Source organism: Typopeltis vanoorti, chromosome 9, assembly GCF_054136105.1.
Source record: "Typopeltis vanoorti isolate ZY-2024b chromosome 9, IOZ_Tvanoo_1.0, whole genome shotgun sequence".
NCBI lineage: Eukaryota > Metazoa > Arthropoda > Arachnida > Uropygi > Thelyphonidae > Typopeltis > Typopeltis vanoorti.
The window spans coordinates 48,353,010-48,368,888 of NC_143557.1; the positions used below are offsets into that span (position 1 = coordinate 48,353,010).

At 35.2% G+C, this 15,879-nt stretch overlaps 1 protein-coding gene across 1 annotated transcript in view; it reads right to left on the reverse strand.

Moving 5' to 3' along the window:
* LOC150103022 (uncharacterized) overlaps nt 1–15,879 on the reverse strand; it is a 435,119-nt gene that overhangs the window by 11,825 nt on the left and 407,415 nt on the right. The window contains exon 31 of the mRNA XM_090398054.1: nt 9,317–9,481. Coding sequence (XP_090254180.1) covers nt 9,317–9,481 — 165 coding nt within the window. The remainder of the gene's footprint in view (nt 1–9,316; nt 9,482–15,879) is intronic.

Genomic DNA, 15,879 nt, shown 5'->3' on the forward strand with positions numbered 1-15,879 from the left:
ATGATTTCTCCACTATTTGTCGTAAAGTGAAGATCTGACAGCCTCTATTTGACCTGAATCCAGCTTGTTCTTCACCAAGCTTTTCTTACACAATTCTTCTCAACCGTGTCTCAAGTATACTTGCATATATCTTACCAGGAACACTCAGTAATGAAATGCCTCTGTAATTCTCACATTGAGTTTTAATTCCCTTTTTATATATGGGTACTATGAGAGCTCTACTCCAACCTGGAATTCGTCCCTCTGTCCAGGCTTTCTGAACTATGCAGTGCAGCCACTGTAAGACTTTTCTACCAGCATTTCTGGCCGAATATCATCTACTCCTGCTGCCTTTCCACATTTCAGGCCTTTAATGGCTTTTTCTACTTCAAGTGTAGATATGTATTCCTGACTGCATGTCTGGTCAGTGTTTTTTTATCACTGTGCTGTCATCACTGCTTGTTTCATTGAGCAAATTTTCAAAGTAATTACTCCATACTTCAAGGATATCTTTTTCTCCCATTTTCATGTCACCTTTATCATCTCTTACTCCTTTTACAGCACGTTTTCCTCCATTCCTAAGCTTCTTCAACAATGTCCAGAATATTTTGCCACCTTCTTGATATTTATTTTCTATGTTCTTGCCAAAGTCCTCCCATGACTTTTCTTTAGCTAGTTTTACGAAGTGTTTAGCTTTCTTACATTTGTCTCCGTATTCTCTAAGAGCACAAGCTGACTTATTTGCCAGGATCTTTTGATATGCTTTCTTCTTTTCCTTCACTGCCTCTTTAACTTCCTGTGTCCACCATGGAGTTCTAATTTTTCTATCCTTGCAGACAACTTCATTACATGCCTCTCTAGCTGTTTCAATCAGAGTTTTCTTCAAGGCTTACCACCGAATCTCCAAGGTTTGGTTCCTGTTGTCAAACTCTTACATTTTTATCTCAAACTCCTTCAATAATTTTAGTCTACAGTTCACATCTGAGAGCTGCTCAATTTTATCCTGCTCAAGACTAAATAGTGATCACTTCCAATTTCAAATCCTCTGTACACTCTGGTGTCCTGTACCAGGGAGAAAACATCACTATCAACAATAACATAGTCAATGAGGCTTTTCTTATTCCTTGCCTCTTCTCTCCATGTGAATTTGTGCACATTTTTATATTGGAACACGGTGTTAGTAATAACCAGTCCATGTCCTGAGCAAAAATCCAACAGATATTTGCCATTATTATTAGCTTTGCTCTTTTCTCCAAATTTTCCCAAAACATTTTTGTATGTCTGACAATCACTTCCTACTCTGCTATTTAGATTCCCAATAGGGACCAACTTTTTCCTTTTCATTGTGTCAGTAGCTTTCTCTAGAGCCTCAAAAAATTCCTCCCCTTCTACCTTAGTAGAACCTTCTGCTAAGGTAGAAGTGGGACCATAGGCACAAATAAGTCTCATTGTCCAGTTCCCCATTCTGATATTTGCCCAAATCACTCTACTTGCCACTGCCTGCCATTCAAGAAGATGAACCTCATATTTTGTGTTGAATACCATGGCTACTCCTTCTTTTCCTTGATTGTCATTGCCTGAATATAACATTTTGTATTTATTGTTCAGAAAGATCTTGCCAGTTTTTGCCTTTTTTTTTTGTTTCAGTCACCCCTATTATGTCGATCTGGTACTTATCTAATTCCTCTGCTAGCTCCACATCTTTGCCATTCAGGCTTCTTATGTTGATAGTACTGATCTTTAACTCTGGTGATGAAGATGTGTTGGGTGTGTTTTCAGATTTGTATTAAGTTTATTAAGTTTATATGTTTATGTGTATATGAATAAGTTTAAGTTTATGTGTATTAAGTTTCTGTTATTAATTTTATACCAAGGTTTATCCAGTTTGTATTATTAAATATTTCTTGAAGGACTGATGTAAAGGTTTTGGGTGATAGAGAGTCTCCTTGTAGGACACCTTTTTCAATTGATATTTTATTGCTACTTGTGTGAAGTTGGATTGTTGCTGTTGCAATGTGGTATATTTCCTGGAGGAGGTCCATATATTCTCCAGGAACTCCCTGATTCTGGAGTGCTTTGAATTATTTTTGATGGAATCAAATGCTTTTTCATAATCGATAAAGGCTAAACAGAGAGGCAATTGGTTTTCTTCTGCTTTTTCTATTATTGGTTTTACTGGATGAATATGATCAATTGTGTTAAAGCCTTTCGGGAGGTCATATAATCTTAATCGAGTTTTTTTTAGTCATGTGTTTTCCAAAATTTCTTTTAATTATGCCATTCATTCTATTGTAAATTTGTCATCTTGCATCCATTATGAATCAGTATTGTATTGCGAGATTATATTTTCTAGGTAATTGAATTCCGTAACTTTTTCTATTATTTTATTGTTAAGCATAATTTTGACTTTTTAAATGGTGTTTCCATACAGATTGCATAGCTTTTGTTTTTGTTTCAGAGATTTATTTAAAATTTTTTTGAATATCTTCTGAATTTGAAATTAGTACTTGATTATCTGCATAAAGTATTGTATTTAGCTGTATATTATTTGCTAGTTTAATTCCATCTTTGACAGTTGTTTTCCATTCTTTCGGGATTCTGTTTATATAAATTTTGAATAGAATTGGGGATAAGCCACAACCTTGTCTTACTCCTTTATTTATGGTTATTGGTTCTGATAATGTTCCATCTGCAAATTTTTGTTTCTCTGTATAATTTTTTATTGCTTTAATTAATTGAGGAGGTATTTTATCGTCTTGTAATATTTTCCAGAGTACATTTCTGTTCAAGTTACCATATGCTTTTTTGTAGTCAATAAATAGAAGGAAAGTGAGTACCGTATATTATCGCGTATAATGCGAAAAATTTATGGTAAAAAATACTACTTAAAGTTAGGGGTTCGCATTATATGCGGATCTTAAAAAAATATAACATCTTATTAGACTTGCACACACAACCAAATCTACTTGACCCACTCGCATTCGGCGACCGAGCACACATCATATCTGTGCATAAAGCCAGTAATGTAAGTAGTACTAATATTTCACTCCCTTGGCGGGATATTAGCACAGTTAGGTGTATATCGGTTTAACCACAGTTCATTTTAAATATTATTCATTAAACAAACCTAGCCTAAAAATGAGCCAACAGAAACGTAAACGTTCATCTTTTGAAGCAGGATTTAAATTGCGTGTCGTGCAGTTTGTAGAAGAACATAATAACAGTGTTGCTATGAGAGAATTTGGTGTAGCAGAGAGTAATATTAGACTTTGGCGTAAGCAAAAAGACAGTCTTGAAAAAATCCCCAAAACAAAACGTGCCCGTCGTGGAGATGTAGCATCCTTTCCAGAACTCGAAGAAGAGCTAAATGAATGGATTTTGATGCAACGACAAGATGACATTATATTATAGTAACAAGAAATGCAATTCATTTTCGAGCTCTACAACTCAAGAATGGTAACTTCAAGGACACACCAGGTATTTCATCTTTTCTTGCTTCGCCTGGGTGGTACAACAGATTTATGGAACGCAAAGCATTAACATTACGACACCCAACAAAAATTGCACAGAAGTTACCAAAGCAGCTTAAAGAAAAAGTGGAGCCCTTACATAAATTTATCATAAAATTACGGAAGTGTCACGGATATGAACTTTCCCAAATTGGCAATATGGATGAGATGCCTATGTACTTTGATATGCCTGGGAATTGAACAGTAAACTCAGTTGGTGAAACGGGTGTCCTCATAAAAACAACGGGACATGAAAAAATGCATTTTACCTTTGTTCTAGCATGCATGGCAGACAGAACCAAATTAAAGCTGACAGCGATATTTAAAAGAAAGAAAATTCTGAAGCATATGAAATTTCCACCAGGTGTCATTGTTTGCGCCAATCAGCAAGGTTGAAATGGATGAAGGTGTACAATTGTGGCTGGATCAAGTATGGAACATACGTCCAGGTAGCTTGTCACGTCAACAAAGCATGCTAGTCTGGGATATGTTCCGGGCGCATTTAATGGAGGCAAGCAAAGAGAAAGCACATGAGCTACGTACAGACCTAGCAGTCATACCGGGTGGTCTAACTTCTGTTTTGCAGCCACTTGATGTCAGCTTGAATAAGCCGTTTAAAGATCACTTATGTTAAAAATGGAGAGAATGGATGTCATCTGGTTTGGTGAAGATGACAAAGGGTGGGAATTTTCAGAAGTCTGAGATCACCCTAGTCACTAGCTGGATTAAAGAAGCATGGGATTCGATACCATCTGAAATGATTCAATGCTCATTTCTTAAATGTGGAATAAGTAATTCAATGGATGGATCCGAAGATGATGTCATATACGAAAGTGAGGATGACGCACAACAAAATGGAGAGCATGATGACGATGATGACAACTGCTACACTGATGACGCAATGTCTACAGATGAATTTATAAATGAAATGTTTGATGACTCAAAAGATGAAGAAGTATTTAAAGGATTTTGACATTTTATTTTAAAATAAATATTTCTCTCGTTAATTCTTATTGAATTTTGACATTTTGTTTTAAAATAAATATTTCTTTCATTAATTCGTATTGTATTATTTATAATGTTATGGAACAATATTAACAGATCGCATTATACGTGGACATGGCATTTTAGAGCTAGTTTTCAAATGAAATTTCTAGTTTGCATTATATGTGGATCGCATTATATGCGAAAATATACGGTAGGTTAAATTCTTTTCTTTTTTTCTATGATCTGTTGCATTGTGAAAGAGGCATCTGTGCATCCTCTCCCTCTTCTAAAACCACACTGTTCTTCTTCTAACTAATTTTCTGTATATTTAATTAGCCTGTTCTTTAAGATATTTGCATATAATTTAGATGCTGTTATTAAGAGAGTAATGCCTCTGCAATTTCCACATTTGTCTTTGGGACCTTTTTTGTGAATATTTATTACTACTCCAATTTCCCATTCTTTGGGATCTTGTGATATTTCCAGATATTATTGAAGAGTTCAAGTAGGTTTTCTTTTAAGCTATTGTCTGCATATTTAAAAAGCTCAACACATATTCCATCCAGGCCTGGGCTTTTCAATTTCTTGATTTTTTAAATTCTTTTTCTAATTCTTCCATTACTATTTCTTCTGTACTTTCCTGTATATTGATATCTTCAGTTTCATAAGTTTTTGTCACTGTTTTCTGCTTCATGTTTTTCATTCCACAGTATTTTATAGTGTTCTATCCAATCCTCTTTGGAAATTAGATTATTTCTTAATTGATCATTTTCTGCTGTTTGTAGTTGCCTGAAAATTTTAAAACCTGTTCTTTGTGGTCCCGTGATATCCTGCTCTAATCATTTAACATATTTACTCCAATCTTCTCTGCATATACTTCTGGAAAGCTTTCTGACTTCCGTCTGTAGTTTTTTATATCGTATATAGTCAGCAATGCCTTTATTTACTCTGCAGATATATTTTAAAAGCCTGTTTTTTTCCTTTTGATTAATTCCTTTAAGTCATCATTCCAAGTTCTTAGGATTTTTTGTTTTTCCTTTATTTTTAAACTAAACATTTTTCTGCTGCTTTTAGTATGGTTTCCTTTATATTATTCCAGTCAGTTTCAATATTGTTTGAAGTTGGTTTTATTTTATCTCTTATTCTGCTTTTATATAAGTTTCTAACACTCTCCTGTTCTAGGAGGTGAATTTTAAACTGTTTATTATATGTTGATTCTTTTGAAGTATGTGGTTCTTTTTATGAATTCAAATCTGCTGCAACTAACATGTGATCACCATCAAGAAACCCTTGTATCCTTGATATTATTATTTAGTTCATTGTTAATAATGATGTAATCTATTACTGGTTTAGTTCTTCTTGCTTCTCATGTACTTATGTATATTTTTTTTGCCCGAAGAAAGTATCGCTGATTTTTAGATTGTTAAATATGCAAAAGTCTCTTAATAAATTCCATTGTTATTTATTACTGATTTTCCCTCTGATCCAATGCATCCTGTTATTGGCTTACTTCCCACTCTAGTGTTGAAATCTCCCATCAAGACTGTTGCTTCATTTTTATTTGTCTCATCAATACATTCCCAAAGTTTTCCATAAAATTTTTCTGTCTCTTCCTTTTTTCCCATTTACTGGTGCATAAATTCTGAAAATATTGAATTCTGAATTTTCATTCTAACTTTGATTATTCTGTCTGATACCCAAGTATAATCCGAAATTTTGTTTTTCCATTTTTTATTAATCCAAATTGCAACCCCAGATGAAGCCCATTTGTCTTCTGGAACTCCAGAGAAGATCAACATAATCTTTCAGAATTTGAGATCCCTTCTTACACATACAGTGTATAAATCATTTTTTAACATTATATCTTCATAATCAATGCGCAATTCCACTCAGCCAGGTAGTGCTTGTATCATGATGGAACCCAGAAAACATATGATACTGGAGGTGTGTGAAGACTATTCATTTGAAATTGCTGAGACTTGCACTAGACAGGTTGTCCCATCCTGTGTAAGCTAGAGACAACACTAGAAACACTTACTATGGAATTTAACCAGGGGACAAATGATGGTTTTCCCCAACTAGAATACAATTACCTCCCCCCCTTCCTTATGCACCTCTGAAATAGCTGCCCAGTTAAGAGATGCATGTCTACTCCTAATCTTCAATAATTATGTCTATAGTTTGCATTTGAGAGATGTAAATCAAATTAAATCAAAGCAATTAAAAAAAAAAGTTGCCTTTTCATATGAATTTCATTTCCAGCTATGTGGACATTAGGTTAAGAATTAGGTGAAACCCAGACAGAGGAATTTCCAGTAGAAACAGAAAAGAGGCAGAAGCATTATGGTATGGAGAGATGTTTTCCTAGGAATCTCTTGGTGCTCAATATCCATAGATTGTAAATACAAAGTACTTGATCAATTGTGGTTAATCATGTACACCAATTTCCTGATGGAAAACAACACAGTTGTGTTCCATCAGGAAATAATATGGTGTACAACATAGCAAGTACTGTCCAAGAGTGGCCAATTCACATAAGCCCAGATGTTCTAGGAATTTATATCTAGTGAATTTGATAGCCAAGGTAACACTTGGATGGCACCATTCAGAGATCCATTCTCAAATGATACTTGGAGTGCTTGTTGAACACGACAGTTTTCAGCAAGCACTTCCAGGGGTTACCATGACTGCAAATCTCAAAAGATCAGAATCCCATAGAACATCTCTGGGATTATGTAGATCAAAAGATCTCGCATTTCAATCTTTCACCCAGAAAGCTCACAGATCTATGGGAAGTAATCATGATGTCAAGGTACAACATACCTCCTGCAACATTTAAAGGTCTAAAGAATTCATGTCATACTGCTTAGTGGCAATTCTAGTAACAGGAGGGAGAACTAGCACGGTGGTCAAAATATTTTGAGTGGACAACATATAGACATGTTTGTGTATGCTTTGAACAACTGTTTAATTAAGGCAATACGGTCAAACAGCAATGCATGTTTAGTATTGACTCAGTCTCATGCATTCAGGTGAAACTGAATGCTGACAATATGAGACTGACTGTCTCATACCATCCTTTTAAAATAAAGCAGCTGAAATAAGACAGCCAGTCTGGAAAATTGGCTATCTATTCAATTTTAATAATAATAATAATAACACTTCAAATAAAATTCACAATAAAATGGTGAAAAAAATTTTAAAGGAACTTCTGGACCATGAAATTTATCATGACAACCAATAACTGAGAATGTTGTGGAAGGTAAAAAATATTAAAACAAATTTCCTGATGTATGTGGTTTTGAATATAATGTCTGGATTAAAAAGCCTTTGTTATAATTTATTAAATTAGCAGTATTACCATATAAAATAATTTTATTTATTCTAGTTTTTTGCAAAATAGTATGCATCTTTAGGAATAACTGAAAGGATGGATGTTAACACAAGATCAATTAATCAAATACTGGAGTTTTTGATTAATCATTCTTATGTTGTTTTTTTTTAAAACATAAAAGATTGAATCTACTGTTAATTTACAATAACAGATAAGAAGTGTCTTGTATCACGCACCTGCTTCGTACTTGAGATGGTTTATATATTGTGCAACATATAAACTAGTTTAATGAATTTTTAAATGTCCTGTAACAAATGACTATAACTGGTTTAGTATGAGACTTTGATTCTTGTTATACTGCAGTGACATCTCATCATCTGAGACGTCTTTAAATTTGCAAAAGTGTTGAACTCTTATGTATCGCATTTCTCTTTGTTGCACAAAATGCCAAACCTGATTTGCAAGCGCTTCTTTTCTTAATGTTCTTATAATGCTCTTTCAAATGGATTTCTCCTAAGCAGGCTCCTGTCCTACAAACAGGCAAACTCTTACATTTTATGTTAGAGTCTATTAGCATTTTTTAAAACCTTATAAGATGTAGTTTGCTGGTTTTTTGTTGTCTAATGCTCTTTTGCTTATTGAGAAGAACACCACAGCTTATAAGAAAGTAGAATTGAAGTCTTTTATGTGGTCATGCCATTAATTTATTCAGTTATGAATAAAAATCACAGAGGACTTCAGATTAGACAAACACAGAATTCTTTATTTTTTTTTCAAGATCAAGACTGAATTGAAGAGAACTGGATGTTAAAATTTTTGCTGCTCTGCTGATTTAGTTACCCTTTTCAGAAGCTTTCATTTCTGATACTTCATCTTACCTTTAGATCTCACCATGCCTTGTTGTTTACAAGGCATGGTGAGATCCCATCCTTCCCCCATCTAATAGTGTATTATAGTATCTGATCTGATCCTGTGGCTTCCACTCTTTGAGAGGGTTGCAGCTGCTTACTAGGGAGATAATGACGCAAGGTGGTTTCCCGTTGCCGTACTTCTATGACTGTAGCCTGTGTGTGTTCACGGGTCCGGTTTACCTGCTTGCGGGATGAAAACCCCCAGATAAACTGGCAGAAAAAAACCCTGCTGTCCACGCCCAAGACCAGCTAACTTGGCAATGGCTGAGGAAGATCCTTAAGCTCCTCACGTCGTCGATGGGAATCGAACCTAGGACACTCCTTCCCCAGGCATATGGTTGTGAAGTGCAAAGCCACTAGGCTAACTGCGCAGACCGCATTATAGTATATGTATAGGATAATGACAATGAAAACAGTAGAATTATCTGGGATGACTCTATGTTTTGCTGTACCAAATCTGGAACAAGTTTGTTTATTTATTTATTTAAATATTCCTATTTTGTTTACAATCCCAAAATAAACAAATACAATTCTGTATTAAAAACTGCATATTGGAATATGTATTTTTCATAAAATTTTGAAAACCAAGTTATTACCTTGAAATTGCTTAACTGTTGACCAACAGTAATTTCTTCCTGATGATAAAACCACTTCACTTTTATCATCATTTTCCCTCCAATACTTTGCCACATTGCTTCAGCACACCCTATATAAGGAAGCTCTGGTCTAGCAACAGAAAAGAAAGCCACAAATTCTCCTATCTATAAAATAAAATTTATTCATTAGAAGCTGTATTCCAAAGCTTAAGTGTTGATTAGTTCATACTGTTGGTTTAATGGAGAACACACACACCCATGTGCACTTGAATAAAAGAATATAACTTAAACTTAAATATAATTTAAAAGAATAGAACAAACTTCTAGTATTTCATCTTCAGGAAAACAAAATCACAATTACAGTATATATACAAAAACTACAAAGTGTGGCAAAACACAAATTCAAACTATGCAGCCTACAGGTCTTATTGATGAATATGCTTTGCACATCAGAACTTGTTTGGATTAGAAGAGTAACTAAGTGCTTCAGCTGCCTCCAGGAAAAGGAAAGATTTACATCTGTAGATCAGTATGATTTCTTTCCATTTGATTTTTTGTTTGTTATCCAATGCATAATCTACTAAGTTTGATTTGTCATAATATTACAATATAATGTTGAGGCTCTTATTGAAAGATTGCTGCTGCTCTTGCTCTCTCTGTTTCTGTGAAGTATGTTAGAGGTAGGTCCTTGAATGAACAGTAAAAGGATGCAAGCTGATGGAATTTAAAATGTAAATTTTTTCTTTAATATATGGAATGCAAATAGCTCTGCATTAGTTGGGAAGGAGGAAATTTAGGATTCGTAGTTAAGATACCTACAAAAGAGAGAACCTGCCTCTTCCTTTTGTACGATGCAGTCAGTAGCTATAAATTCAGTTTTTATATATAGGGGTGCATAAGGGTCAAAGCAGTATAACTGAGAGCAGACCTCCACATAGCCTTTAAGGAATGCGGAGAACCGACCAGGGCTTCTGACCTAATGTCCAATCCTCACCTTCTCGTGGTGCACCCTGTTAGGTATCTACTTGGATACTCAACGAACGAGGATGGGCTGGCAATTTGGGATTTAGCTGACCAAATTGTATTCTTATTGGTTAAACCAAAATAAAAAATGATGGTACAACATGACAAAATTTCATGCCGGCTGGGGCGTCGCCCGGTTAAACAAGGCCCCACGTTGTTTTCGCCAGGGAACCAGGGCGAACAGCGAAAAGTCAGCTACTGGAACAAATCTGAAAACAAACCCCAACTCAACATCACCAGAGTTAAAAATCGGTACTATCAACGTAAGAAGCCTGAATGCCAAAGAAATGGAGCTAGCTGAGGAATTAGATAAGTACCAGAGCGACATAATAGGGGTGACTGAAACAAAAAAGACCAAAACTGGTGAGATCTTTCTGAGCAATAAATACAAAATGTTATATTCAGGCAATGACAATCAAGGAAAAGAAGGAGTAGCCATGGTATTCAAACACAAAATACAAGGCTAATCTTCTTGAATGGCAGTCAGTCTCAAGTAGAGTAATGTGGGCAAATATGAGAATGGGGAACTGGACAATGAGACTTATTTGTGCCTATAGTCCCACAGAAGGTAGAAGTGGAGGAATTTTTTGATGCTTTAGAAAAAGCAACTGACACAATGAAAAATGAAAAGTTGGTCCTTGTTGGGGATCTAAATAGCAGAGTAGGAAATGATTATGAGACATACAAAAATATTTTGGGAAAATTTGGAGAAAAGAGCAAAGCTAATAATAATGACAAATATCTGTTGAATTTCTGCTCAGGACATGGACTGGTTATTACTAACACCATGTTCCAACATAAAAATGTGCACAAATTCACATGGAGAGAAGAGGCTAGGAATAAGAAAAGTCTCATTGACTATGTTATTGTTGATAGTGATGTTTTCTCCCTGGTGCAGGACACCAGAGTGTACAGAGAATTTAAAATTGGAAGTGATCACTATTTAGTCTTGAGCAGGATAAAATTGAATTTCATATTGAAAATAATAACATGTAAGAAAGTTTTAAAGCGAATAAAAGTTGAGCAGCTCTCAGATGTGAACTGTAGACTAAAATACACAAAGATTATTGAAGAAAAAATGAAAGAGTTTGAGAACAGGAACCAAACCTTGGAGATTCAGTGGCAAGCCTTCAAGAAAACACTGATTGATTCAGCCAGAGAGGCATGTGGTGAGGTTGTCTGCAAGGATAGAAAAATCAGAACTCCCTGGTGGACACAGGAAGTTAAAGAGGCAGTGAAGGAAAAGAAGAAAGCATATCAAAAGTTCCTGTCAAATAAGTCAGCTTGTGCTCTTAGAGAATACAGAGACAAATGTAAGAAAGCTAAACAGTGTGTAAAACTAGCTAAACAAAAGTCATGGGAGGACTTTGGCAAGAATATAGAAAATAAATATCAAGAAGGTGGCAAAATATTCTGGAGGTTGTTGAAGAAGCTTAGGAATGGAGGAAAGAGTGCTGTAAAAGGAATTAGAGATGATAAAGGTGAAATGAAAACTGGAATAAAAGATATCCTTAAAGTATGGAGTAATTACTTTGAAAAACTGCTAAATGAAACAAGCAGTGATGATAGCACAGTGGTAAAAACACTGACCAGGCATGCAGGCAGGAATACGTATCCATACTTGAAGTAGAAAAAGCCATCAAAGGCTTGAAATGTGGAAAGGCAGCAGGAGTAGATGATATTCGACCAGAAATGCTGAAGTATGGTGGTATAAGAGTCTTACAGTGGCTGCACTGCATAGTTCAGAAAGCCTGGACAGAGGGACGAATTCCCGATGATTGGAGTAGAGCTCTCATAGTACCCATATATAAAAAGGGAAATAAAACTGAATGTGAGAATTACTGAGGTGTTTCCCTACTAAGTGGTCCTGGCAAGATCTATGCAAGTATACTTGATTGAGAAACATTTGAGAAGAATTGTGGAAGAAAAGCTGGAGTCAGGCCAAATAGAGGCTGTCAGGGTCATATCTTCACTTTACGACAAATAGTCGAGAAAGCATGGGAATATAACAAAGATCTGTATTTAAGCTTTGTTGATTTGGAAAAGGCATATGATAAGGTGCCAAGAGAGAAGCTATTCAATACGCTGCAGTTATATGGTGTCAATGGGGCATTATATCAAGCAATACTTGGTCTTTATTTGAGTTGTAAGTCAGCAGTTAGAATTGAAGGAAGTACAGGAAGATGGTTTAATGTTAAATCTGGTGTGAGACAAGGATGTACATTATCCCCTCTGTTATTCATTATCTATATGGATCACATTATGAAGGAAAGTGATATTAAACATGATATCAAAATTGGAGATGTTAATGTCAGCTCTTTGCTTTATGCAGATGATGTTATACTTCTAAATAAATCTGCTACAAGTCTGCAAGATTCTCTGACTAAATTGAATAGCTGTTGTAATAATAGATATGGTATGAAGGTCAGCAATAAAAAGACAAAGACAATGAAAATAGGCAGAATCATTGAAAATGTCAACTGTGTTGTGAATGGAGAACCTGTGGAACAAGTAAAACATTTCAGCTACTTAGGCATGATTTTTACTGAAGATGGTAAATTAAATATAGAAATAGACAACAGAATCAGCAAAGCTGGTATGGTGGGAAGTCAATTGAATAAATTCATATGGAATAAGAGAGAAATTAGTCAGAACACTAAATTAGCTGTATACAAGACAGTGTTCAAACCAGTTTTAACTTATGGATCTGAGAGCTGGGTCAGAAGTAAAACACTTGACCAAAGACTAGAGACCGCAGATATGAGAGTCCTGAGAAAGATTATAGGCATGAACAGATGGCATCAATGGCAATATCATATTAAAAATGAAGATATTAGGAAAGAACTTGACATTGTCAGCATCCAGGAATGCGTTAGCAGAGCTAATCTCAGGTGGTATGGTCACCTAAACAGAATGGACAAGGAAAGATTAGCAAAACAAGTGTTCTCTGCCAGGTTGGCAGCAAAACGACCCAGAGGAAGACCAAGATATAGGTGGATTGATACGGTTCAAAGTGCCTTAGACGATAGAAATATAAGATCTGATAATGTTGGAGTCTTGACAAGTAACAGACTGATTTGTAGGAAAATTGTAGATAGGAAGTTAGTAATGATATAATTTTTCATGTAGTACTATCATATCCTGTACACCCCTTGTGGGTACATGGCAGGAATTTGATGATGATGATGATGATGATGATGATATATATATATGACAGAATGATCATTAACTCGGTTAACATAAATAGTTTTATGAAAAAATTGAATGAGTAGAACCGAGATTTAAGTAAAAAGGTTTTAATATAAAAACACTACTAGTTTTGGCCTGTAACAGCCTTCTTCAGGTGACATTATAAAAGAAAGAAAAAACACTAAACATTGAAGGTTAAAAGACTATGAACAACATAAACAGTTTCTATACATAATTAGCATGAAAACGTTGTAGTTGTATTTGAAGCTGTTCTTTCGTGTATTGTTGGGAGTGCGTGCTTGCAGCCTCACGTGAATGCCAGTACATGATTACAGCTGAATGACTATCTGGGAGGTGTAGCTCAAGTTGTTATTTAGATGAACAGGATTGAAGATGATTTCTCTAGATTCCACGATTTTTCTCTCTAGTTCATCATTGCAATGGAAGATGTTAGTAGATTTTTCCCAGCAGACTTTGTGACTTTGGTTTTCATCATTAGGATTAGCCGAGAAAAGGATATGACTTGATAATGCACTCACTCGCTGTCTCTTGTAAGTAATGTCCCTCATGTGTTCTTTCATACGCAATTTGACAGATTTGTCGGTCTGCCCAAAATAAGGAATATCACAATCACACAATATTTTATATACGCCAGGGTATTTGAGTTGATGATGACAAGGTTTTGGGTGGCTAATTAAGAAACGGATCTTTGGAAGTGGAGTGAACAATGTTCTGATATTGTATTTTCTTAGAACTTTTGCTAATTTATGTGAAACAGTACTTATGTAAGGAATAGATATATTGCCTTTGAATCTATTTGTTTCTTCTGAGTGATGTCTAGGAGGATTAAGAAGGAATTTTTCAATGATTTTCTTGGAATATCCATTAACTTCGAAAGAAGTTTTCAGATGGTGTATTTCTGTAAGAAGTTCATTTGGGTCATCAAGAAGAGAACGGGCTCTATGTCCCAATGTGGAAATTATTCCAAGCTCATGAGGAGGGAAATGATGGGACTGACTGTGCAGATATCTGTTGGTATGTATGGGCTTTCTATATATCGATATTTTGAGTTTACCAGAAGAGCGAGTCAGTTTGACATCAAGAAAAGGCAGGGAAAATTATCCGTTTCGAGCTCGGCAGTAAACTTAATACTTTGATGTCGGCTATTGAGATGTTCGAGGAAAACCATAAGGGATTCATGTCCATTGCTCCAAACAATGAAGACATCATCCACATAACATTTCCAAACTTTAGGTGTTAAAATAAAGGAAGAGATAGCCTTGGTTTCAAAATCCTCTAAGTAAATATTTGCGAGTACATGGGATAAAGGATTAACCACAGCCAATCCATGATTTTGTTTGTATATATTATCTTGAAATTTGAAGTAACCGGACCTGATGCAATGTGTAAGCAAGGCTAACATTTTTTTGGATAACTTGTCCTTGAGTAATGTTAGAACTTCATCTGTTGGGACATTAGTGAACAAAGAAGTTATATCCAAGCTAGCCATGATGTCATCTTCATTAACTGTAATATCCTTGATGTATGTAACAAATTCTGTAGTGTTCTTGATAAAGGATGGTGACTTGCCTGAAAAACTTTTTAGGTATTTGGCAAGATATTTTGAAAGATTGTACGTAGGAGAATCGATACCTTCTACAATTGGGCATAATGGTATGTTCTCTTTATGGATTTTAGGAACACCATATATGCGAGGAATTAACGGATAGAGAGAGCATAGAGATAAACGAACATTTCGGGATAATTCAGTTGTTGTTTTTAATAAGTCGTTTGTACGATTTTGAAGTTCACAAGTTGGATCTCTCTCGCGTATTGAGTAGGTATCATTATTTAGTAATTCAAGCATTTTATTCTGGTAATTTTCTTGATGTCAAACTGACTTGCTCTTCTGGTAAACTCAAAATATCGATATATAGAAAGCCCACACATACCAACAGATATCTGCACAGTCAGTCCCATCATTTCCCTCCTCATGAGCTTGGAATAATTTCCACATTGGGACATAGAGCCCGTTCTCTTCTTGATGACCCAAATGAACTTCTTACAGAAATACACCATCTGAAAACTTCTTTCGAAGTTAATGGATATTCCAAGAAAATCATTGAAAAATTCCTTCTTAATCCTCCTAGACATCACTCAGAAGAAACAAATAGATTCAAAGGCAATATATCTATTCCTTACATAAGTACTGTTTCACATAAATTAGCAAAAGTTCTAAGAAAATACAATATCAGAACATTGTTCACTCCACTTCCAAAGATCCGTTTCTTAATTAGCCACCCAAAACCTTCATCATCAACTCAAATACCCTGGCGTATATAAAATATTGT